General features: G+C 53.4%; 1 protein-coding gene across 1 annotated transcript in view; it reads left to right on the top strand.

Moving 5' to 3' along the window:
- Window positions 1-24,970, top strand: part of RPTOR (regulatory associated protein of MTOR complex 1) — a 393,373-nt gene that overhangs the window by 170,670 nt on the left and 197,733 nt on the right. Inside the window, exons 5-6 of the mRNA XM_006145668.2 lie at window positions 1,944-2,090; window positions 23,618-23,793. Coding sequence (XP_006145730.1) covers window positions 1,944-2,090; window positions 23,618-23,793 — 323 coding nt within the window. The remainder of the gene's footprint in view (window positions 1-1,943; window positions 2,091-23,617; window positions 23,794-24,970) is intronic.

The following is a 24,970-nucleotide window of genomic DNA, read 5'->3' as shown; positions in this document are numbered from 1 at the left end:
TTTTTTTTGGAGAGATTTTCACTGTAGGGCGCGTGCGCTCGCCAGACAGACAGAGAGAGACATAGAGACAGAAAGCGAGAAATCACCCCCCAGGGGGGATGGTCACGCCGCAATCCCTTCTCCTCCATTCTCCTCTCGGGATCTTGGGCACGCACGCACACGTGCCCGGCGTGAGTTTTAAGCCACCGGGTCCGGGACACGAACCGCGGTCGACTACGTGGGAGTCCAGCGACATAGCCATTATGCTAACTGCTGGTTCCCTTTTGCACTAACTTTAGAATCAGCTTGTCAAATTCCATTAAAGAAAGCCCTGCAGGCATGTCGATTGGGCTTGGGTGGCCTTTCTGTTAGGTCATCAGGACTGTAATGATGTATTTTTCTATGTGAAAATGCGTCATGTCTTTCCCTGTGACCTAAGAGACTCAGTAGGGAAGAACTGGCACCCTTAGAACCTTCCATGGGAGTTTATTCAGAGAGGACATTTCCAGGTGCCTTTAAACAGCAGTGTCACAGCCCACCAGTGAGGGCAGGGCAACCACACGAAGCCGCAGAGCACGCGGAGCACTGCCCTTGTCACTTGCGGGTGATGCGCCTGCATGGTCGGCCAGTGCAGCATCACGTCCAGGGTGGGACCTGGGTCGGGCCGGCTGCATGTGCGAGCCAGCTTCTGCCAGCTGTCGTGTCGCCAGAGCTCCCAGGCCTGCCCGCCTGCCGGTCTCCCCGCTGAGGCGCGAGCGATGCTGCAGGCAGCACCAGAGGTGGCTTCTGTGGCTCCCGTTTCTGAGCATATGCTTTCTGCACTCAGCGATCAAGTCCAGGGAAGGTAAAGCAGTGAAGGCCTTGTGTGGAGAGCTGCTGAGCAGCGTCAGCTTGAGGAAGGACTTCTCTGGAGACGTGTGCCTATTCTTGGCTGAGCAGGCTCCTCGTGGGATGAGGCAGGTGGGGCGGGAGGCCCCAGCTTCTCAGGCTGAGGTGTTGGAGAACCTGCCAGGCAGTGGCCAATCATCTTGGGCTTGCTCTCCAACTGGCTGGAGGTCTTGCTGTTGTGGGTGCCCACCTTGCTGCGCACCATCTCCGGGGGGCCGCATCCTGCAGGTGTCTTCACACCCTTGGCTTCTCCGTGGGCAGCTCCTCCTTGGGCTAGTGCAGCATGGAGTGCCGCTTCTGCTGTAGGATGCAGGCTCCCAGCCCCCGGCGGCAGCAGTGCAGCTCTATCGCCTGTGGGTGGGGTGTGGTCAGCCACTGTTGGCCCTGCACAGCTGGCTGGGGGGTCCCCTTCCACTGTCTTGGTGGCTCCTCAGTGAAGATTTTGCGTGTCTCTGTTGAGGTGGGAACACTCTCACCCACATTTATCAGTGGCCTTCTGGTCTTTGCAGGTGCTGAGCAGCAGTGTCCAGGAGCACTTAGTGGGCTAGTGTCAGTAGGTTCCTGTTCTGTGATTTGGGAAAAACTTGCAGGGCTAACAAGCCCACCTGTACCCCTTTAGTGTGTGTGTGTGTGTGTGTGTGTGTGTGTGTGTGTGAAGATTTGCCAAGTGTTAAAGTGTTCATAGGCATCTCTGAAATGGAAGGGTGAGAGCTCATCTCCTTTAGAGATGAGGGTAGGTCATGTTACACGAGTACAGGGAAGTTGCTAAGTGAAAGCAAGAGGAGAGAGCTGGTGTGGAGAGTGGACATCCCTGACGCCTGGGAGGGCTGCCCACGGGGCCTGTGGAGGGAGGCACGTGCAGCTCCATGGTGGCAGCAACAGAGCGCTCTTGGGGCAGTGGTGCAAACGTGGTGCTTCACCAGCCGGCGGCACTTGCTCTGCTGGAGTGAAGGCCACAAGCAGGTGTGGAGAGTGGCGTGCGCTGCGCTAACGGTTTCAAATAACGGTAACTTGAACCTCTCCAGGGGCCGGAGGTGCAGGTGCCTGTGTAACGCGTGTGCTCTGTCTGTCCCCAGAACTACACGCAGTACATCCCGCTGTCTGTCTACGACCTGCAGACTTGGATGGGCAGCCCGTCGATATTCGTCTACGACTGCTCCAACGCCGGCCTCATCGTCAAGTCCTTCAAGCAGTTTGCGTTGCAGCGGGAGCAGGCGCTGGAGGTGAGCTGCCCCAGAGCCCAAGCCACAGCCCTGGGCTCTCTTGCTTCTTCCTGGCTGAGGGGTGCTGGGTGGGGGCGGGGGTGGGGAAAGGGCCCCGAGTGCCGCGGCAGGTGGTGTGTCCTGTGGTGGAAGCCCGGCAGGTACTGAGGGCGAGCGTGCACGCCTTCTCACCTTTCGCTCAGAGTCGTCGCTGTCTGCACGCCAAGTCAGAGAGGACATTCCTGGAGCACCCTTGCTCACAGTCTTTGCCCAGCAGAGGCTCGTGAACATGAAACAGACGTGTCTTCCTTCAGGAGGACCGAGCCCACGCCTCCTTTTCCACCCTGCCTTTGTTCCTGCCTCAGTTTATTTCTTCTGTGTTTTTTGAAAAAACAAACCCGCTAAGCTACTTGATAGAAAAGTGACCCAAACAGCTGCCACTGGTGGTTCCTGTTTAAAGAACCAGGAGCCTGTGTGGTGCTCTGGTAATGCAGAGACATTTGCTTGGTTGTCTGAATGAATCTTTGATGTTTGAGTTAAATGGTGAATCCCAAGGAGAAATGGAAGAGGCAGTTTCAATTACGGGTCCCGTGCCTGGCCCACGAAGGAGCGGCAGGACGACGTGCCCGCAGCCTGCAGGGCTCGCGCATTCTGACAGGCTGAGTGCGGGAGGCTCTCAGCCCAGGAACACGATGGTCTTGTGTACGTTTCCTCCAGCCTTTTTGGGTCCATTCAATTTTAATGGGTTATGTTTTCACATTTCATCAGAGGATAATGCCGAAACAGTCAGCAGCAACATTTGAAATTCTATTTGGTAGAGTTTCAAGTTAACATGTCTGCAGTTTAATATTTTATATTTATGAATTAAGTTCTCTGTGAAGCATTGCGTAAGAGACTGATGGGCATCAGGCCCTTTCCCCTCGGGCCAGGTGCCGCTCTCCGGTCTGTTTGGCTCCTGTCAGACGAGAGGGGGGTCGCGTTCTGTGTCACCAGGCCTTTACCTGCTTCTGGGCGCTCCCTCGGGCTCTACCCAAGGGCAGGTTATGTAGGAGCACTGGGAGACTCCGCGCTGCGGTGCCGCGATGTGCTTCTCCCCACACCCAGCGATGAGCATGCGCACCTGTGTTTACATTCACCATGCAGAGATACGGTGCCAGAGTTGCCGCCTGGACCGCACCCTGACCTGCAGCGGCAGAGCGCTCATACACCAGCCCTGGTTAGCCACAGGCTGTTAAACTCAGGCCCCCGTCCCTCCTCGGCAGAGCACACCTAGGTGGGACGGGTACCAGATGTTCCCTCTTAGCGCTCGGGCTGCTCCGTCAGGACCCTGTGTGTCCCTGTGTGCTGGCAGGATTAACCGGCCTAAAATGCTGTTCATTGAATTCAGGGCAACAGAAGATTTCCATGCATCTTCCTCGGGAAGAAGAAATGTTTAACTGACTCATTTCTCATGAAGGAGATCGAGTAGAAGAAGAATGTTTGTGGTGGCGAGCAGAGGGCGGCGCGGTGTCAGCCATATGTTTTATAATTAGCTCTGATTTTTACCTTCGTTCTCGTTTAATTACAGTGTAGCTCAGTCTTGCGTTTTTCTATTACACTGACTGTTACAGGGATTGTTCACTTGGTCTCTTGCATAAACAGCGGAAATTAAAATGGTAAAATTGGCTCCCAGCTAATATCTCAATGTTCGTTTTAGTCATTTTACTGTCTGCTGTAGAAAGAACAGTCCAATGGGGCCTGTTAGGTTTATTCTTTCAAAACATTCTTTCCCCCTCTGCAGCTGGCCAGATTTGTGCATTTATAATCTGGCTTAATACCTTTCAGTGTGTAACATGTGAACCGAAAGAAAGTGGCAGGTAAATCGTTTGTGCCAGTACTTAAAACACAGAGTAAAAAATGATTACACAGAATGCAAGAAAATGGTTAGTTGGGCCAGAAAGCCTCTGAATAATGTGAATAATAAACATTAACGCAAATATGAATGACATAAATTCTAAGCGGTGATCACCAGCTTTCAAGTCTTCGTGGCCCCGGGTGCGTACTGGGACCGAGAGGCTTCGTTGTGTGCTTGTCTCTCAGAGGACCGCTAAGGCCGAAGACGCCTCCCAGAGCACGCGAACGTTCTTGCCCTCAGCCGAGACTCCCCTGCAGCCAGTCAAGCGTGTCTGCCGCTCCGTCACCCTCCTTGCAGTTTTTCATTATGGCATACTGGTTTGTAATTTGAAAATTAAGGGAAGTTTCCCCTTGCCCTCAATGTTCTTTTTAAAATAAGTACTTTTTTAAAAACCGAATTGGTTTATGCCACGGGTTTAGAAAATCAAACAGTACGAAGGGTTATAGTGAGCAGAGTCCAGCCTGAACTCCCGGGCCGAGACTGCCGCACAGGTACCTCTTCCAACCCTGCTGGTCCCCAGTTCCCCTGGAGGGTCTCTGCGTGTCTGTAGGCAGTGTGCTGGTGGTGCCGTGCCGAGGCCCGCCATCCTGGCAGCCCGTGGCTTCCTGCTGTGGTAGTGCCAGCGTCTGCTGCCATGAGCGGGGCCTGTGTAGGGGACTGGAGGAGGGCCGCGCAGGCCTGAGTACAGAGACCCGTTCCGTGGGAGCTTACATGACGACTCGCTGTCGGTAGCCGGCGAGTTCTAAGGAGAACATTCAAAATGGAGGTGTCGCCACCCTCTCCTGCATCCCCACTGCACCTGGTTCTGGCGCCGTCCTGTCCTGTCCTGTCCTGTCCTGTGTCCTCAGCATGCCCGTCCTCTTCCTTCCCACCTCGTGGATGACAGATGACGCCTCCGCAGGCTCTTCGCTCCCTAGCCTTGTGTCCGTGCCTCGTCTTTCTCAGTCTCCGTCATCTGCACTTTTGCTTAGTTTTTGTTTTTGCCATAGGGCATGTGTGCTCCCCAGGGGGAGAGAGAGAAGGAAAGTGAGAAAGCAGCCCGGGAAGGGCCATGTCACATCCCTTCTCCTTCTCTCTCCTCTGAGGATTTTGGGCATCCCCACACATGCTCCCAGTATGTTTTTCAAGCCACCAGGTCTGGGACTTGAACCATAGAGTGGGCCATGTGGGATCCAGCCTCTTTAACCGCCGTGCCACTAACTGGTCCTGCAGTTTGACTTTATCCATGTCCTGGCCCCTGACCTTAGTCAAGTCTCCTGTGGTGGTTGTGTGGGCTGAGCCTATACAACGACAAGCCTTCCTACCTGACTATGACCGTGGGACACTGTTCACTGAGGTCTCCCTCCCTGTTTTATGTTTTCGGGGAGGGCACTTCTGCCCACCAGAGAGAGGGGCACGGGGCAAGGTGAGAAAGCACCTCCCAAGGGGAATGGCCATGCCACCACCCGTCTTCTCCATTCTCCTCTCCCGATCCCCGTGTACATACGTGCCTGGTGTAGTTTGTAAGCCTCCCGGTCTGGGACTCGAGCTGTGCAGCCATGTGGATCCAGCCACCTTCGCCACTGCGTTCCCGGCTGGCCCACCGAGTACCTCCCCGCTTACCGTGACTTTCAGTCTCCTGTAGCAGCTTTTGTTCGCTCACTTTTCCTAGAGACTTTCTCTTTTCTTGACTATATATCTTTGATGCGTCATCAGTTTCCACATTCTCAGAGTACACGCTTCCCGGCGTCCCTGTCACCGCCCTGCCCTGCCTTTTAGTGGCTGCTCTGTGGAGCCCGTGCTGCGCTCACCCTGGCTCTGCCCGCCCGCCCCAGCACACCTCTGCAGTCCACATCCCACCTTTCCGCCTGGACTTCCTCCCTTGTTCTGCCGGAGAAAACCGTCAAGCAGCACCTGAGAGCGGGTACCTGGCAGTGGCCTTTCTCACCTTCTACCGCTGCTAGTCCTGTTGGCAGTTGCCATGCCTTGCACTATAGGTAAATGAAAGATCTCCTTGGTTTCTTAAACAGCAGTTCGTCGTCTTCACTGTTAAGCGCTCCTAGGCGAGTGCGTTACATCTTCAGCGGTGCCACCGGGGACCAGGCTTTTCGATTTTCTGCTCTGGCAGCTGTGGCCAGTTGATGTTACCCTCATGGGTGCAATGGGCCTGCCACTGCACGGGTCATCTCAGACAGATGAGAAGCGGGGAGGCAGCGACACTGGCCCACCTGTCTGTGTGGTTAGGAATGTAAATGTGGGCTTCCCTTGAGCTCTCAGTGGCTGGAGGGGTCACACTGCCACCCTCACTGTCATTGGGGCTGGCTAGAGGGAAAGTAGAGAGTAGGACCATGATGAGGAATGGCTCAGCCACCCTGCCTATGCAGAAGGTCGTGGTCCTAACCACGCATCTCAGCAGTGGCCATGGCATGCCGTTACCCCCCCTCTTGGGCAGCACTGCTCTTCTTGCAGTGCGTGACCAGGTGCCCTGGCAGTCTTCCCCCTAGGCCAGGCATGGATCGCACCCTGGGGCTGGTCCAGGTTCCATTCCCAGCCCACCCTAAAAGCCAGGCGTGGTGTGCATCGTACACCCAGCTGCTTGGGAGACCAAGGCAGAAATCATGACAGAACGAGATCTCGACACCCGGCTTCCTGGTAGCCACAACCGGAAACCCAAAGGCACAACACTGCCGTCTCAGTTAGAGCCTCAGGAGTATTGACAGTTGTCACACACAGGTGTGTGTCGCATGGAGTGGAGAAGCAGGAAAAAGAAAATTCAAATATTTTTTGCAAAATCTTTTCATCTCAGATGTTAAATCCTTGGCCTATAAACTATAGTGGAAGGCCAGGTCTTAAACAGATGGTCCTTACTAAGAATTACCCATCAGTTCTGCGTCTAGCGGGTGTTTTCCGGGTACTGCTGCTCCCACATCCACTGAGGACCCTGGGAAAGTCGGGAGCCATGCTGAGGCCGTTTCCCCTTCTCTTCGTGTTGGGGGCAGGTGAGTAATGGGTCAAGAGAGAAGGCAGAAAGGCCTCTTACTACAGAATAAGAGGCGGATGGGCTCTACCCTTTCCCACTGTACCCGAACAGAACCATCTTCACGTGATTTAAAAACGAAGCACAGACCGCCTCTTGGTGACCACCATGGAACTAGTGAGAAAATGTCTTCCTGCAGAATGGGAGGCTGTGCTTCCCAGGGGTCCCTCACTGAAGGCCAGCCCTCAGATGCAAGGCACGACTTCTCCCTCCTGCTACTCATTGCACTTTGCCAGGCTTTCCTTTCCGTCTGCACTTTCGTGTGGTCTGTCTGGCTCCCGCTGACAGCTCCGTCCTGGGCTTGGAGCCCATCACACCACACTGTTCTTAACAGAAGCAAGCTGGGCTCTGCAGCTTCGCTGAGCTGCTGACCTAGCGGCCTCCCGTTCTGAAATCAGCATATGACCTGGTAAGTGATAGATCGTCCTGTGCACTGACCCCTACAACTCCGTTTCAGGTCAGGTATTCGGACAAAGTCATTCTGACAAAAACGGCTGACACCTGGAGTCTTCCGGTCCAATGTGAGTCCCACAGAACTAGATTATTCCTTTTTGAGATTGTCGGGTCCCTTTGCTGAGCTGCCAACAGCACGTTGCAGGTTGTCCTGGAGTTATGCCCCAGAGGCGGTGCCCACGGCAAAGGTCAGTGTCTCTGGGATCTCAGTGTCTGGGTCTCTGAACGCCGCACGTGCGTTCTTAGGCGACCCGTCGAAGGTGTGTCTCCCATCCACTGTTTATTAAACTGGAAGTACATGGGTTTGCAAGGGGGGCTCTCTGTGGACTTGCTGGTGTCACAACTTCCGTGGCTTCCGGATAGGACCCGTAGCACTGACCCCACGGGGCCCAGGCTTGCCGCCCTTGCCTTTCACACTTTCCTTTCTGCACTTGCTGTCCCCTCGTGTAGTTCCACAGTCTGTCATCTGTAGCCAGTGGGGAATGAGCTGACATCCGTTACATAATCACTTTATTCATTTTCTCCGTTAATTTCCAAATGATGCTAATTTGTCGATTTTAGAAAGATGATCTCTTGTCTGAGTTACCTGCGTCTTCCAGTGTAAATGCTTCTCTCCGAGTCTTCTCCATTATACTGGGGGCTTATGATGGCCTTGTCATCTCATATTTAAGAACGAAGACAAACTGGCCACTCTTGTGGTGTCCATGGGTAAGGACTGTGAGCAGCGGCCTTGCCTTTCCAGAAGCAGACGACCACTGGCAGCCGCACTGGGACCTCATGGTCATCTTGAGGCCGAAGTCTTAACTCTACTGAGCTATCAATGACTCCACTAGCTGCCCAAGTTCCCAGCTATTTCTTCTTTTCTCTTAGGTTTTTGCTAAAATGTGCTTGCTGGAGAGAGACAGAGAGAGGGAAAGTGAGAAATCACCCACTCTGGGGCATGGCCACGCCGCAATCCCTTCTCCTGAGATTTTGGGCGTACACACACACATGTGTCTGGTGTCATTTTTAAGCTGCCAGGTCTACTAGGACTTGAACCATGGTCAGCCATGTGGGAATCCTGCTCTTTAACCACCGTGCCACCTGTTGACCCCTCTATCAGATATTTTAATAACTTTCACTTGAGTGAGAAGAAACCTCTGGGTGCTTTCTGGGGAGGATGCTTATGGTGAATAATTGCAGGACTCCTGGCTTCAGGCACCCAGGTGAGAACTTGACACTTCTGATGACAGGTAACCCTGGTCCTCCAACCCACAGCATGGCAGGCTCTGGCAGGCTCTCAGCATACACACAGGATAGTCTCAGTATGCCTGTTTAAGAAGGACTGGGCAAAGTCACTTCCACGTAACTTCCATCTTGTTTATAGACGGCTGCGAGGATGCGTGCTAGCGGAGGTCTTTAAGACCTGCCGCTCCCGTGCCGTCCCACCCATGGTTCCATAGGAAGATAAGTGCTTTTCCCTTGGCACCTTCCACCACTGCTAGTCCTGTCATTTGAGGCTTTAGGAAAAAGAAAAGTGATCTCTCTTTATAAAATATTTAAGAACCCTCTCTGCTGATGTACTAACTGAAACCCACCGGGCACAGTCTGCCGTCCCTCTCTCGACTTCCAGGTGTGGCTCGATTCTGCTGCTTCATGAGCGCGTGTCCTGCGCTGACCGCCTGTTTCTTACGCAGTGCGTTTGACAGTTCATTAGGTTTCGTTTCGTGCTACCTTTTCTATTGATGTTGTCAGCTGTATTTTAAATCTATTGGGTTGTCGGAAAAGTCATGATGTGATTTTGCATAAAAAGCATGGAAGAAATATGCCGTGACTCTTCCAACACCCTAATATTATATAAGCCTGTCATAGGGGCCTCATGTGAAGCTGGTGCTCAGGGAGTACTTATGGACCTGGCTTGGTAAATGAGTATGTCCGCATCAACTTATTTTAGCTGTCTTCAGATGGGTCTTGACTACGCTGAATATATTTGATCTTTAATTGATTTGTATGAAACGTAAAAGAGACTACTAGCCCTGATTCATAAATATACTATTTGCAATTATTATAAAAATGGGAGCTTGTTGGTAGAGTTTCATTTTTTTTCTTCCCTAATTTAATCTGTTTAAAATATTATCAGAAAGTGCTTGGTACTCTGGACTGCAGATCAGGGCCGGCTCTGTGGGGTAAGGTACAGGGCACTGGGGACTGGCAGGACTGTCCCAGGGGTCTCTTTTGCCCATCGAGGCCAAGGCCAAACCTGGAGTCATAGAGGTAACGCCAGGTGCTCTTTTGCAAAGGATTCTGGATGCACCGGGCAGCGGAGCTTCTGTTGGCATCAAGGAAAAGGCTGAACACAGAGCCTCGAGAGGAGAGAAGGGCAGGGGGGAGGAGACCAGGCAGCAGAGAGCTTCCACTCAGCCCTGAGGTCAGAACAAGGAGAGGCTGCGGGCTCCTGCCATGCTGTGCCATTGTGCAGAGTCAGAGCCCTGGGAAAGGCAGGGGCAGAGGCGTAGGCAGAGTTGGGAAAGGAGGGGCTGCACGGTCGCATTCTGAAGGCGAAGTGGTGCTGATGCCGAGCTGTCCATGCCGGCGTCTGAGGTCACAGAGCGCTCTGCGTGGTCACAGGAGGGCACACGCCTTCCCCGTGCCCGCGGAGCTTTCCTCATGGTAGGTCATAGCCTAGGACAGAGAAAAACCTAGACAACTTCCAATGATTGAAATCACAGTTTGTTCTTTAACCATAATAGAATCAACTGAAAGAATTTCTTCAAGAATTATTTTATTTAACTTTATTTACTTAAATTTGACCAGGGAGGGATGGGGGGAGAGAGAGAGAAGAGGAAAGTGAGAAAGCAAACCAGCAGGTCCAAGACTCAAACCATTGTCAGCCATGTGGGAATCCAGTGCCCTTAACCACCACACTACCTGCAGGTCTCCCCTGCCCCTTGATTGAGAGAGATTTTTGCTATAGGGCACGTGCACATGCCAGTGAGGCAGAAAGAAAGCGAGAAATCACGCCCCAGAAGGGATGGCCATGGTGCAATCCCCTCTCCTCCATTTTCCTTTCAGGATCATGGGGGCACACACACACATACACACACACACACACACACACACACACACACACCCAGCGTGAGTTTTAAGCCTCTGAATCTGAGACTCGAACTGCAGCTGACTACATGGGAGTCCAGCGACAACCATTACACCATATGCTGGTCCTGAAAAAAAATTTTAAATAATACATGGATCGTCATTCTCAAGGGATATTTAAATATGCATCGAATTGAGTGAAAAATAATATACATATTGGTATTTACAGGATGCAGCAAAAATGGTGTTGAAATAGAAATTTACAACTGTAAAATGCTTATGTTAGACCAAAAAGACTGGTATCTGGGCAACCCTTGGTGTTCTGGTTGAGGCAGGCGGATCCCACGTGGCCCACTCAGTGGCTTGAGAAATACACCAGGCACGTGGACTTAAATGTCTAAAATCTCAAAAGGAAGGAAAGACGGAGGAGGGATTGCTGCATGACCCTGGCCTGTGGGGTGCTTTCTCACTTTCTCTCTCTCTCTCTCTCTCTCTCTCTCTCGTACACATATACTCTGGCAATTTAAAAAAAAATGAAAAAGAAAGAAAGAAAAAAGAAAGGTATTGAATTATTAATGTAAATTCCCATCTCGAGAAGCTAGAAGAACAAAATAAACTCAAGCAATCAGAAGAAAGGGAACGATAAGGATAAGAACAGAGATGGTTTAAGTTGAAAACAAGAAAACAAGAAATAGCAGTTAAACAAAATTGATTCTCAGAGCACAGTAACAGTAAAACGGATAAACCCTTAGCAAGACTAACCAATACAGAAAGAAGATTCAGGCATGAAATGGAGGCTCTCGGAGATCCTGCAGCCATTGGGAAATATTAGGGGCACCATAGCAACTGTCCAGTCACGAGTGTGATGACTTAGAGGGGAAGGGACAATTTCTTTAAAACCGTAAATGCCCAGAATCCCACCACGATGAAGTAGATAATAGGAATAGTCCTATAACCATGGAAGAAATTGAAATTGTAATGGAAAACTTCCCAAAAAAGAAATCATCAGACCCAGACGGTTTCTCTAGAGCATTCTGCCAAACACGTAAAAATAATTAACATCAATGTTATAGTCTCTTCTAGAAGATAGAAGGGTTGGGAACGTCCTAGGTCATTTAAGTGAGGTCTTTAACATCCTGACGCCAAAGCCAGAGGCACAGCTTGAAAGAGAAGGGGGAGCCAGCAGATGGTGTGGTGGTTAAGGGTGCTGGACACCCACATGGCGGACAATGGTTCGAGTCCTGGACCTGGCGGCTTGCTTTCTCCCTTTCCTTCTCTCTCTCACTCTCACTCTGGACCTCTCTGGTCAAATTAAAATAAATGAATAAATAAAGCTTTAAAAAAAAAAAAAGAAAAGAAAAAGAAAGAAAGAGAAGGATAACTGCAGATGAGTATCTTTTGCAAACCTACATTTAAAAATTCTCAACAAGACAAGAGCAAATCAGTCCCAGTAATTTACAAAAGGAATACACGCTGCAGCTCAGTGGGCTTCGTTCAGGCATGCAAGTCTGGCCCCCTTTGAAAAGTCAGTTAATATAATCTACCATACATCAGGCTAAAGAAGAATAATGGGACAATACTACCAGCTGATGCAGAACAAGCATCCAACAAAATCCAGCACCCTTTCATGTAAGCAACCCTTGGGTTAGAGGATAACCTCTCCACTTGACAGAGAGTGTCTGTGAAGAACCTACAGCTGTCATCCTTGAAGGAGAGCACGTTTTCCCTCTGTGATTGGAGCCAGGCGAGGATGTCGTCTCTACCACTGTAATTCAGCCTAAGGCCCGGGTGTTGTAGCCGGTGCGGCGCGGCATGGGGAAATGGCGTTAGTTATCAGGGAAGTGTAAGTCAAAACCCAGCAAGGTACACTGCCTATGAGGCCGACTGAGATAAAGCAGGTGGAGAGTAACGAGGATTAGCGGGCCTGTAGAGAAATTGGAACCTCACACACTGCTGGGGGGATAGAAAAACCACACAGCCACTCGGAAATAGCCTGGCGGTTCTTGAAGATGTTAAGCCGAGAGGTAGCACGTGATCCGACACACCCACTCCTAGGTGTAGCCTGAGAGAATTGGAGACATGTTCACCCCAAACACGTGCAGATGTTGGTGCATGGTACCCACCCACGTGCCTGCCCCTGCCCAATGGGACAACAGCGTGGTCTGCCCACGCAATGGCGTTTCGTCTGGCCAGAGAGGAGTGAAGTACAGCGCGTGCTATAACATGAAACCTTGGAAACACGTGGACTGAAAGGAGCCAGGTCTCGAGAAGTCACGGATTGTGGGTCACCGACTTACATTAAATGCCCAGAATAAGCAAATTATGGAAACAACAGAGAAGGCAGGTGCCAGGGCCTGGCATGGGGGTGGGGGGAGACAGGAAGTGGTTCCTCTGGGTGGAGGGAAGCGCTCTGAACTGGGTCGTGGCTGCAGCACCTTGTGACGGTGCCAGGATCCCCTGAAAGTACAAAGTGCAGACCCTGAATGAAGCGGCGTGTCTGGCCATGGGCCAGTCAGAGTGGAGCTGGGCTCTCTGCTGCACCTCCTGCTGCAGAGAGTGCACCTACATCAGGTCAGCCCTTAGCCTCCCGTGGTACAGCCCACGGGGGCTCGTCCTGGAACTCCTCCATCGCTCACATTCGGATTCCTCATGGCATCCCGTCACCTCCACTGCTCAGTGTTTCAACTCACTCCCCTTCCACAGTGTCAATCTGTCCAAGTAACCTGTCCCCAGCATCCACTCACTGTGCATCAGGAGTGATGACAGGACAGAGCAGCGTCATAGTTCACTGTCACGTTGCTGACGGATGCTGGGCCTCAGGGCTCTATGAAGAAGCAGGTTTGTTTGACTCGCAGTTCTGCCGGCTCAAGGTCTAGCGGTAAGGCTGACACTAGGCCAGCCCCATCACAGCAGGGTCGCCAGATGCAGAGAGAGGGGCAGGCATGGGCAGAGAGTGAGTCAACTGCCCGCTGCCCTCTCCTGTGCAGTGACCTGCTCTCAAGAGGACTGACCCCTTCCCAAGAGAGCTGGCACTTGTTCAGCCCCTATTAGACAGTGCCAGTCCATTCATGAGGCCACGGCCTCTGCGGTCCAGTCACCACCGTTCAGTCACTGCTCACCAGGACCAGATTCTGAGACCCGAGCCTTCGAGGGACAAACCATCACCCAGACCATAACAAGCAGTGGACAAGGAAGATAAGATCTTCACTTTGCTTTCAGATGGGCCAGCAGAGTCGACACGTGTTGACATGCGTGCACACGTACTCACGTTCACTTGTCTGCAGAGGGAAGAGAGAAGGTCCATGTGGACACGTGGGCCTCAGCACACAGGCCGGCTGGAGAGTGTCCAGGCTGGCGTGGCCCTCCTCGCTCTCCTGCTCCAGCGAGGTGCTGCCAGTGCTGGGGAGGCCATTGCTCTCAACCCTCTCTTCTCATCTGAGAAGCAGACAGTAAAGAGGGTAAGCTAAAGAACGTACTCGTGGTGACAGGGCCAACCGTTGCCATAGAGCATCAGGTCAGATGGAGAAAGGAGTGGGCACGGGGAGCCGGGACCCTCCACACCAGAAGAAAGGAGTGGGCACGGGGAGCCGGGACCCTCCACACCAGAAGAAAGGAGTGGGCACGGGGAGCCGGGACCCTCCACACCAGAAGAAAGGAGTGGGCACGGGGAACCGGGACCCTCCACACCCGAAGAAAGGAGTGGGCACGGGGAGCCGGGATCCTCCACACCAGAAGCTTGTAAGCTGATAATGGAGTGAGACGCGACATGCTGTCCCCTTGGTGTGGCCAGCAGGTAGCATGGGGTTAAGGCACTGGACTCCCACGTGACTGACCATAGTTCAAGTCCAGGACCCTACAACTTGAAATCACACTAGATGCGTGTGCATGTGTGCCCAAAATCCTGAGAGGAAAATGGAGAAGGGATTGCAGCATGGCCATCCACCCGGGGGGTGATTTCCCATTTTCCCCCCCATGTGTCGCTCTGGTGACATGACACGTGGCATGGCAAAAAACTTAAAAAAAAAAATCTTTCCTCTCTGAAAAGTCTCTTCTTAATATATAGGGCTGCAGAATTTTAAGCATCTCCTTTTCTTTTTATAATAATAATTTTATTTATCATCATTATTATTTATTTTGACTAGAGAGAGCGACAGAGAGAGGGAAAGTGAGAAAGCAAGCCACCTGGTCTAGGACTTCAAAGTATCTCCTTTTCTTTAGGTGTTTACTAAGAGTAGTTAGGAAATAGAGTTTTGTTATCATTTTAAAGGTAAAAAATTCATTTAGGGGCCAGCAGGTGGCATAGTAATTAAGGTTCTGGTCTCCCACATGGTTGACTGTGGTTTGCGTCTTGGACCTGGAAGCTTGAAACTCACACCAGGCACGTGTGCATGAATACCCAAGGTCCCAAGAGAATGGAAGAGAAGGGATTGTGGTGTGGCCATCCTCGGGGGGGGGGGGGGGGGGGGAGTGATTTCTCTCTTTTTATCTTTCTGTCTCCTAAAGGTTCATTTATTTATTTTTTCCTTGAGACAAAGAGATAGGACACCCAACCTAGGTCTTGGTGGTGCGGCCTACGTCAGCCTTTGGCATCCTGACCATGGGCAGGCATGTGCCCGGCATACCAGGGAGGTCTCTGGCGTGAGCTGGGTGCCCCCCGTGTTGGGCCCTCTCACACAGCATCATGTGTTACCATTGTGCACCATCGCTCTTGGTTATAATTTCTGATTAGTTGTCTGTGTAGGGTGATCCGGAGCGCTTAGAAGCTCCTGATTGCTAACAGCTAAATGTCTTCAAAAGAACGAACATTTCCTATGGGTGGCCTCAAGGTAACAGTGTACTCGGACAGACTGTTGCTATAGAGGGACTTTTGTTTATGTTTTGTTGTTTTTTGTGGTTTTTGTTTTGTTTTGTTTTGGGGGAGGTTTTTGCTGTAGGGCACATGTGCTTGCCGGAAAGACAGAGAAAGACAGAAAGCGAGAAATCATTCCCCAAAGGGGATGGCCATACTGCTGTCCCTTCTCCATCCTCCTTTTGGGATCTTGGGCACGCACACACACGCACCCTGCGTGAGTTTAAGCCACCGCGTCTGGGACTCGAACCACGGTCGACCACATGGGAGTCCAGCGACATAGCCATTACGCCAATTGCTGATCCCGTGGGGCTTTTGTTTGTTTTAAGGTAGGGGCTTGCTGTGTTCTCACCCTCCTGTCTTGGCTTCCCCAGTAGCTGGGACCACAGGCACATGTCATTATACATGGCTTTCAGGGTGGGCTAGGAATTGAACCCAGGCCTCCCATGAGACTTCGCCCTGTACTACCCTCTGGGCCTGTAAAGGGGCTTCTCAGCTGATCTTGGAGGGCCATGTTGAGGGGCTTCTCAGTGTCACTGTCAATCTTAAGCCATCCAAAGTGACACTCCATCTTCCTGGCCAGGGCTTCATAACTTCCAGCAATAGAAGTCACTTGTCTAAATTCCTAGTTGATTTTATTTATATATATATACATATATGTACATATATACAATATGTGTGTGTGGTACCAGCAGTTGGCGTAATGGCTATGTCACTGGACTCCCATGTAGTAGACTGTGGTTCGAGTCCTGGACCCGGTGGCTTAAAACTCACACCAGGCATGTGTGCGTGCATGCCCAAGATCCCGAGAGGAGAATGGAGGAGAAGGGATTGCGGCGTGGCCATCCCCCCTGAGGGGTGATTTCTCGCTTTCTGTTATGTATACATAAACATATACATATGTTCATATACATATGGGTTCATTTCCTAGCCCACCCTGAAAATGTATGTATATATACACATACATATATGTATACATAAACACATACATTTATATATATTTATAATTATATATAGCTTACATTATAAATGTAACATATTTGTACATATATATAAAACTGTGTAAATGACTAGGTCGTCAGGAGTCCCAGCGCATTCCTTTTTACGTCATGACCCCCGTGAGCTCATCCTCGTTAAGGTGCCACTCCACTTCATGGCTGCTGCCCTGGCACTGTGCGCTCCACATGGGAGATACCCCTTCTTGTCCGTGCAGCTGATGTTGATTCCCGTAGAAATCTTGGTCCCTCTTTAAACTTTGCAATTGAGAACAAGCGTTGCTTCAAGGCAGAACTGAAGGTACTGCCAAACAAACATTATTCTCAGAAGTGTCCTCGTTAAAGACCTCTCCAGATGCCCAGTCGCAGCTGTGCATGGGGGACACTGCCACCTGGCAGACTGTGACCACCTGTGTCCAATTCCCAGCCCACTCTCAAAAGTTGGGCATGGGGGTCTATGTGGCCCCATCTACGTGGGAGGCCGAGACGAGGATTGCCACACAGTGACCCCTTGTCTAAAGTAACACTACACACGCACGTGCACATACATACAAGTGCACACGCCCACAAAAAACATCCAGTTACTAGTGCCTTCATCTCTTTATAAAAATGCTCTTACACGTTTTTGAGAGGTGAAAAAGGGCATAATGTAAAAGTTTATCTAGAATATGAGATGTGGGAGCCAGTCCCGTGGTCAGTGATGAAGGGAACCAGAACCCACATGGCCAGCCACGTAGTTAAAGCCCCAGAGCTGGCAGGTTGAGAGACACACTGGATGCATATGTGTGTGCCCCGAATCCTGACAGGATAAGAAGTGGAAGAGGCACTGTGGCATGACCGTGCCCTCTGGTCAGCTTTCCCCCTCTGTCCATCTCTGGTGAGTGCACGCACCCTCTGGCACATCGACCAGAAAACGGGAAACAGGCACAGCCTGGCGGTGTCCTCGGCAGCACCCTGGACTGCAGCGCCGGGAGCTACATGCTGGCCCCAGGCTAGCGCCCTGCTCCGCTGGAAACACCTGGGCAGTCCCATGGGCACCTGAGAGCCCAAGGAGCTGGAGAGTTGGGGAGGGGGGCTGCGGCGGCACCCTCAGCCCGTCCCTCTCACACTCCCTGTTATTGGCAGGAAGAGAGAATGGGAAGTCCGGTGCTCTCTATGCCCCACGCTGGAGCCAGCAGGCAACGTAGTGATTACATCACTGGACTCTCAATGGCTGACCACGGTTTCGATCCCAGAAAAAAGTGGCCTGAAACTCCTGCTGGCCATGTGTGTGTGTGCCCAAGATCCCAGAAGGAGAAGGGATCGCAGTATGGCCATCTCCCCTGGGCAGGGTGGTGGTAGTGATTTCTCACTTTCCCTCTTGCTGTCTCTCTCTCTGGCAAGTGCACATGCCATAAGGCACAAACCTCTTTAAAAGCCGTGTGGCTGTAGGCCCTGTCTTCTCCCAGGAGCCCCCAACACAGCAGCCCTGACACCCGCCTGCGAGCCGTGCGGAGCGGATGTCCGGTCGGTCTGACTGCTGTGTGCCTCTTCTGAAGGGTGCTTGGGCCCTCCCCAAGTCCTCGCAAGCTCTGGTGAGCTCTCTGTGGTGTTCCAGTGTCTGGGTTCCCCAGGACAGAGCCCATGTGTGCCAAGTGCAGCTTCGGTTGCCTTTAGGGCAGCAGGACAGTTTGCTTCTGGGCCTGGGTGCCTGGGTGCCTGGGTGCCTGGGCCATTTTCCCCTTGGATCAGGAAGGGGGAGAGAAGAACCTGGCGCCTTCTGCGTGGTCCCCTCAAGTCGCAGTCCACTCCCTCCCCCATGCCTGCCCCCAGGACCCAAACCCTGGCTGTCCACATGGCCAGCACGCCGCCACGCCGGCTTGGTACCTGGGTGCCTTTTTCCAGCTCTGTGAGCCACTGGCCTTATGCCCAGGCTTGTCTCTGACGAACGATGTCAGCGAAAGGCTGAGAACCCCAGGCAGATGCAGAGCCTGGGTAAGTACAGAGCTGTGGCGACGTGTGGGAGACAGCTCATCGCTTACGCAGGTTTCTGTCCCTGTTCCTGGGTTCTCAAGCCTGAGAGTAAATCAGTGGTGGAATCCCTTGTCTTGAGTATCACGCGTTTTTTAAGAAGCCTGTTGGTTCCGACTTCTGATCAGGGCTCTCCACCCCCCACCCGTACCCGTGGCCTGGGGTGGGAAGGACCCAGCTCTTGGTGGAGGGAGCGCCTCCGCACTGCCCCCCGGGAGCCTAGGCAGGCGCTCGTGCGTCCCACTCTGTGGCCAGCCGAGGCTGGAGTTCGTCCCTTACCGGGAGTGCTGGGGGACAGCGAGGTGACGCTGAGGGCAGCAGAATGCCACACTGGCAACGTGAGGGTCACGGGACCACTGCTCCAGAGCACCCAGGACCTAGGCCTGTAGGTACCTGAGGAAGCCCCCTCCAACTTGCTGGGTCCTGGAGACCTGCCTGGGCCTTGGGGACCTGCCTGGCTCCCCAGGCAGTCCTGCGTGTCAGAGCTGATGGCAAGGAGGGCTGTTGTGAACAGCTGTCCCACCTCTGTGAAGCAGTCAGTTTCAGAAGCTTGGCCCAACAGGGAGCCGGGATGGGAGCACTGACGTGTCAAGTCAGTGGTTGCAGGCCAGTCCTCGGTGCCACTTAGAAGTACAGATGTAGTGTGTGTGAAGGAGGGTCAGAGGAAGGACACTTAGAAGAAAAATAGGGAGGCAAGGCATTAATGGCACAAAGAAATGTGGCATTATCTGTTGAAGGTGTTTTGTAGTTTTATCAACTGCACTAGGGAGAAATGTTCACCTGTTGAAATAACCATTTTGTAAGCCAAATAATAATGTGATTGAATGTATAAAAGGAAATGAAATGAAAAAAAAAAAAAGAAAGTACACTTAAGAACGAATTAATCAAAAAAAAAATAAAAAAAAGAAAGAAAGTAAACTTAACAGGACCAGCTGTTAGCATAATGGCTATGTCGCTGGACTCCCATGTAGTCGACTGTGGTTCGAGTCCTGGACTGGTGGCTTAAACTCAGGCTGGGCGTGTGTGCGTGTGTACCCCAGATCCCGAGAGGAGAATGGAGGAGAGGGGATTGCGGCGTGTCTATCCCCCCCTCCCTTTCTGTCTCTCTGTCTCTCTCTGTCTGTCTGGCGAGTGCACACGCCCTATAGCAAAAACCTCTAAAAGAAACAAAAACAAAACAACAACAACAAAAAAGTAAACTTAACGTGGAAGCAAATTAGAAAGAGAAAAGAGAGACCAGCAGGTGGTATAGTGCTTGTGGAGCTGGACTCCCACATGGGTAACCACGGTTCGTGTCCAGGACCAGCAGCTTGAAACTCACACCAGGCTCACGTGCGTGCATGCCCAAAGTCCTGAGAGGAGAATAAGGCGAGGGGACCGCAGCATGACAATGGGGGCCAATTTCTCATTGTCTCTGTCTCTCTGTTGAGCACATGTGCCCTATAGTAAACATCTCTTCAGAAAGAAGAGTTACAAGTAGTGAAATGCATCCGAATCTCTGCTATCAAAGTGCACAAACCTATAGAAAGAAAATGTGAATAGTGAATCTAGTTTTGCCCAAAGGACTTTCTTCCTACCTAGAAGTGGCTTCCTGTTTAGTCATCTGCCAGCCACCTCGTACCCCACGCCCAGTGGTCGTGATGCCTGTGGGATGAGTGCCAGTCTGCCAGCAGCTCGGACAGGCTCACGCGCCGTCCCAGCCTGGGCTGTGACCCCCACCTGCTCCGCAGCCTCCTCTCTGAGTACTTGCGCCAGCCCTGATCCCTCTGCAGCCTCACGGACATCCGCGTGACTCAGGTCTGACGAGGTGCAGACCCGTCACCAGGCTTGGCAGGGATGTCGCAGCAGACCTGGAAACCAATTTCCTGTGCAGAGCAGGTGCTTTCCTCACGCTGCTTTCGCCTGGAGAGCTGCAGCCCAGGAAATGACTTTCCCCGCGATTGCACCCCTCCCTCTCTCTCTGCTTAAAAACCCACTCCAAGTGACGGCGGCACAGCCGTGCAGGTGCATGCAAGGCTACTGAGAGTCTGCCGTTAAAGTCACCCAGCAAATTCACGTCGTAAGTGATTTACCATAATGAAAACATTCTTCTAGGAATAAAGAGTTGAGATCGTATTTCTTGTTACATATTGCAGTTGACTGGTAATCTGAGTTTAACGTCCCTGCAGTAGAATGGGCTGTCACTAACCCTGCGGCCCAGTCCCTTCCCTTTGATGTGTGACAGCAAAGCTCCCCCTCAGTGAAGTGCCAGCATGCCCATACCACCGTCGGCCGTGTGGCGTCTGAGAGCGAGTACGGCTTCGTGTGTCTCGGGCCCGAAGGTGCTGGGAGCACTGCTTGGCCAGGGCCGCAGCTGATGTCCTGGTGCCTGGTCTGATTCCAGAAGGCCCAGGCAGAGCAGTGAGGCAAAGACGGCCCTAAGCTCAGGAGCGCTGGTCAGCCCCGAGGACCCTCTGCTGACTGTGTAGTGGACAGGCCACATCTTTTCTTTGCCTCATGGGTGTTGTAAAAAGCCAGCTGGATCCCATACAGCCAAATCTGCAGTTCGAATCCCAGACCCAGAAACTTGAAAGACACACCATATGTATGCGTGTGTGCCCGCAATCCTGGGAGGAGACTGGAGGTGAGATTGTGGTGTGGCCATCCCCTAGGGGATTGTGCCTCACTTTCCCCCACCCTCCGCCATGTCCAGTGAATGCACGTGCCATATAGCAAAAGTTTTTTTAAAAGCAAATGGCATAGTTCAGGTGGATCACTCCTAATCTAAAAATCCTAAATCCAGAATGCTCCAGAATCTGAAACCTTTCAGGCAGCAACATGATGCCACCGTGGGAAATTCCATCCTGACCACAGTGGAGACCTGCAGAACGCAAGTGCAGTGCGGGATTTCTTTCTGGCTGTGCGTACCGCGTGTGGCGCCTGGGGTCCGTGCCCGCGGTTCTCTCTATATACCGGTGTTTCAGAGTCCGAAATTTCTGAGCTGCTTTGGTTCCAAGCATTTGGAAAAGGACTACTCAACCTGTATGTGTGAAAGAGCTTGCGAGGGAGTAACAGCCGCACAGCTGGGCTGCCCCGTGGGGTTGGCGAAGGCAGCTGCACCCCCGTGGCCGGTGTCTGAGAAACATTCTGGGCGCGTGTGTGCGTCTGAGATCCGGGAAGGAGGAATGGAGAAAGGATTGCAGCGTGACCATCCCCCGTGGGGTGCTTTCTCCTCTCTCCCCGTCTCTCTGCTAAACACACATGCCCTCTGGCAGAAGCAGCAACTAAAGCTATAAGATAGGGGGGTTCCTGGTACAGCTAACTAGAGCTGCCTGATCCGCGTCATGAGACAAGTTAGTAGCCATTGGTGATGAGAAATTAGGCCATCCTGGCTCATGCCACCCCCAGGCGTGCGCTCGTCCGTCGCCCTTGGGAACACTGGGTGCCTGCTCCAGGGAGGTCTGCTCTAGCCTCAGTGAGAAGAAAGCAGGTCTGTCCTGGGGCCGCCCAAGCAGTCCCGCAGTAGCAAAGAACTAAAGGCCGGAGGGAATCGCAGCCAGTCCCCTGGTGCCCCAGGCTCGCCGCGGCCCTTGCATGGAGCCCTGCGATGAACCGGGCCACCCTGGGAGCAGGCGCTCTCGGCCCCGACTTCCTCTGTGGACTGGAGATGGGGCCGCATCATGCCAAAGCCTCGAGCAAGGAGGGTGGGGAAGCTGGCTCCGCAGGCCCACAGTTCTCACCTGGGGCCGGCTCACGAGCATTCGCAGGTGCGTGAGTGACGGGGCTTCTGCCGCATCACTTTGGTCACTGGGTGTTAGGCCTGAACCTTGTCCAGGGCCATCAAAGCAAAGGGAGGGCAGAGTCCTTCCCACGGCCCGCGGTGTGTCCTCTGTGCTCTGTCTTTCTGCTGTCTGTGTGGCCGCCACCCCTGGGCCATCCGCACCCCTCCCTGGCTGATCAGCCTTGTCAGAGCCCGTGGAGGTCCCTGGGAGCCAAAGCCCTGCACCGCCCCGTACTCCGTCCTTCTGTGCCCCTGCCTTGGCTGACGACCCATCTCATGCGGGGGCACGGTGTTGCAGGTGCCCGCTGCTCTGCCCCTGAGCTGTGATGTGAGAAGCTCGTCCCGACGCCATGTTCTTCGCAGTGATTTCAGGAGCAGGCGAGCACGGTGGAGACAGAGCCCCACATGCATTGTGCTTATTAAATTTTACTGGCCACGAAGCCGTGAATTCTTGTAAACCTCGCTATTTCTGGAAGTGACAACAAAACTCACCGAAGAGCAGCGCGGGCGTCACGTGTGTGCGATGGGTGCCACGGAGGGCGGGACTCGCACCCTCAGTCCTCCGCTGTGCCCAGGCGCTGAGGCCCCGTGCTCCGTCAGGGATGCTGTGTTCGGGTGCAGCAGGCAGAGTCTGGATTGCCCAGGGCAGTGCCGTGGCGCCCAGCGCCAGATGGACCTGTGCCTCCCATCTTGGACTGTGCTGCGGATTTGACACGAGGACGCCGCTTTCAAGTAGATGCGACTCCATCAGGAGTGAGCCCCTGTGCGTCCGTGTGGTGTCTCTAGCTAGCGCCATGCCTTTCTTCCCAGGCTTCGTGTGTCGGCCTCACGTCTGGTACCTGACGTACCAGGAGCTCACCGACACCACCAGCAGGCACAGGCACTATCCCTGCTGGAAAGGGAGAACACGAGTTCAGTTAGCAGCCTGGAGAACCACCACTCTCCCTTGCTATAGAACTGATGCACATTTGTTTGAAGAGCGCTATAAACCAGATGAGGTGGGGGAAAACAGTCACCCGGGTCCCTGCCGTGGGGCGCGTGTGCTGCGCCGGACCCTTTGGTGCGGAGCTGCGCCTGTGTGCCCTGGGTTGTGCGGTCGCTCTGCGATGGTGGAGGTGTGCACTTCACTCACCTCACCCTAAGCACCTCTCCGTGTCCTGAGCGCACCGTGGCGAGGCCAGGAGGGGCTGTAGGTAGAATGTGTGGAATGCACGGTAAGGCCCTGGAGCCGTGGCAGAAGTGTGTGGGCCTTGATCTCATCAGAAGGTAAGGAGGAGGGCCGTAGAGGAAGCGGGTCTGCCAGAGACCAACTGCCCTGTGCTGGCGAGCAGCCAGGAGTGCTGCAGGTGTTTCCTGGCCTCTGGCCTTCTCCAGGAGAGGGTGGGGTGACACCTCTCCCAACGGGCTGGCTGGCCACTGGCCTCTCTCCTCTGCATGTGCTCCAGCTCCCTGTCAGCATGGGGGCGCCGAGTCACTGTCTCCCATGCTCTCTCCTCTAGGTGGCTGCGATTAACCCAAACCACCCACTGGCCCAGATGCCTCTGCCCCCGTCCATGAAAAACTGCATTCAGCTGGCAGCCTGCGAGGCCACCCAGCTCCTGCCCATGATCCCTGACCTGCCGGCTGACCTGTTCACATCCTGCCTCACCACCCCCATCAAAATCGCCCTGCGCTGGTAAGAGGCCCTGCCGTGTCTGCCCAGTGTCCCCCGCTGCAGCACCCCCACAGGGAGCCTGCGTCTCCTGGACCCCGTTGCAGGCGTGTGCGTGCCCAACTCTCTGGGCTGCTGTCGGGGTGAGGTGCATGTGGGCCCTCCTGCTCAAGAGTGAAGGTGCTTTCCTGCTCCAGAGCAGCTCTTGGTGGACTGTGGGCGTGACATTCGATAGGGCTGGGATCGGTCATATTGAATATTAGACTTTCTCTGGGGGAAAAAGGCTATTATGAAAAGTGACGTCATTTAATTTATTGCTTGAACTGAATTATAGATTTCTCGATTTATCCTTCGTGGTAAGAACAAGCCATGATTTTTCCTCCCACCGTGCTTCTCTGACGTTGAGGGCACTCGGGAATGGAACAGGAATGGTGTCATGTGTGTCCCGAGTCGTAGCCCTGCATTTAAGCCCCTGCCTCGCTGGCGGAACTCGCAACGAGATGTCTCCTGCCTGTAGACCCGCTTTCCCCAAGACCACCGTGCCGCTCTGTAGTGTCTGCTTCTCCGTTTGTGTTTTGCGCAAAGGCTCCAGCGGAGCAGCTTTTTCCAGCACGTAGCCTCGGCTCAGGAGGTTTTATGCCGCTGTGGCCTGGCCAGGGCTCTTCCTCAATGGCCCTGTGCCCAGCCCATGTCTTCTGCTCACAGCCCTGGAGCAACTGCTGCGAAAAGTCAGACCCTGGGTGCCAGGGACCACAACATGGCGAGTAGCCGTGGAGAGAGTGCTGCGGGGCCCACGGCTGAGGCAGGAGTGGCCCGGTGTGGGTGGGGTGTGGTCTTCCTGCTCGGCGTCCTCCACTGGAGTGAGGGGTTGATGCCCTCAGCATCCCCTGTCCTCCCACTGTGGATTACTCCAGGGAGAGGCCTCTTTCCACTGTTACTCCTCCCTGGAAAGCTGGATGAGAGGGCGTGGGGGACAAGGACCAACGGCGTCTCCCTGCCACCTGGGCCCACCTGGTGACACAGCCTCGCCCCTGACCATGGGCCTTGCACCCGGCAGAGCAGAGCCCACTGGGCAGGCAGGCCCACAAAGCTCGGCCGTGTGCTGAGAGGCGGGTCACCGTGACACAGGTGTGACGTGCAGGGAGGCAGGTCGCCGTGACACGGGTGGGGCGGGCGGGGAGGAAGGGGGCCGTGGAACGGG

This window comes from Tupaia chinensis, unplaced genomic scaffold (genome assembly GCF_000334495.1).
Source record: "Tupaia chinensis unplaced genomic scaffold, TupChi_1.0 Scaffold000159_1, whole genome shotgun sequence".
In the NCBI taxonomy this organism is placed as follows: domain Eukaryota; kingdom Metazoa; phylum Chordata; class Mammalia; order Scandentia; family Tupaiidae; genus Tupaia; species Tupaia belangeri.
The sequence above is the reverse complement of the archived record's forward strand: the minus strand, read 5'-3'. Positions and strand labels throughout refer to the sequence as shown.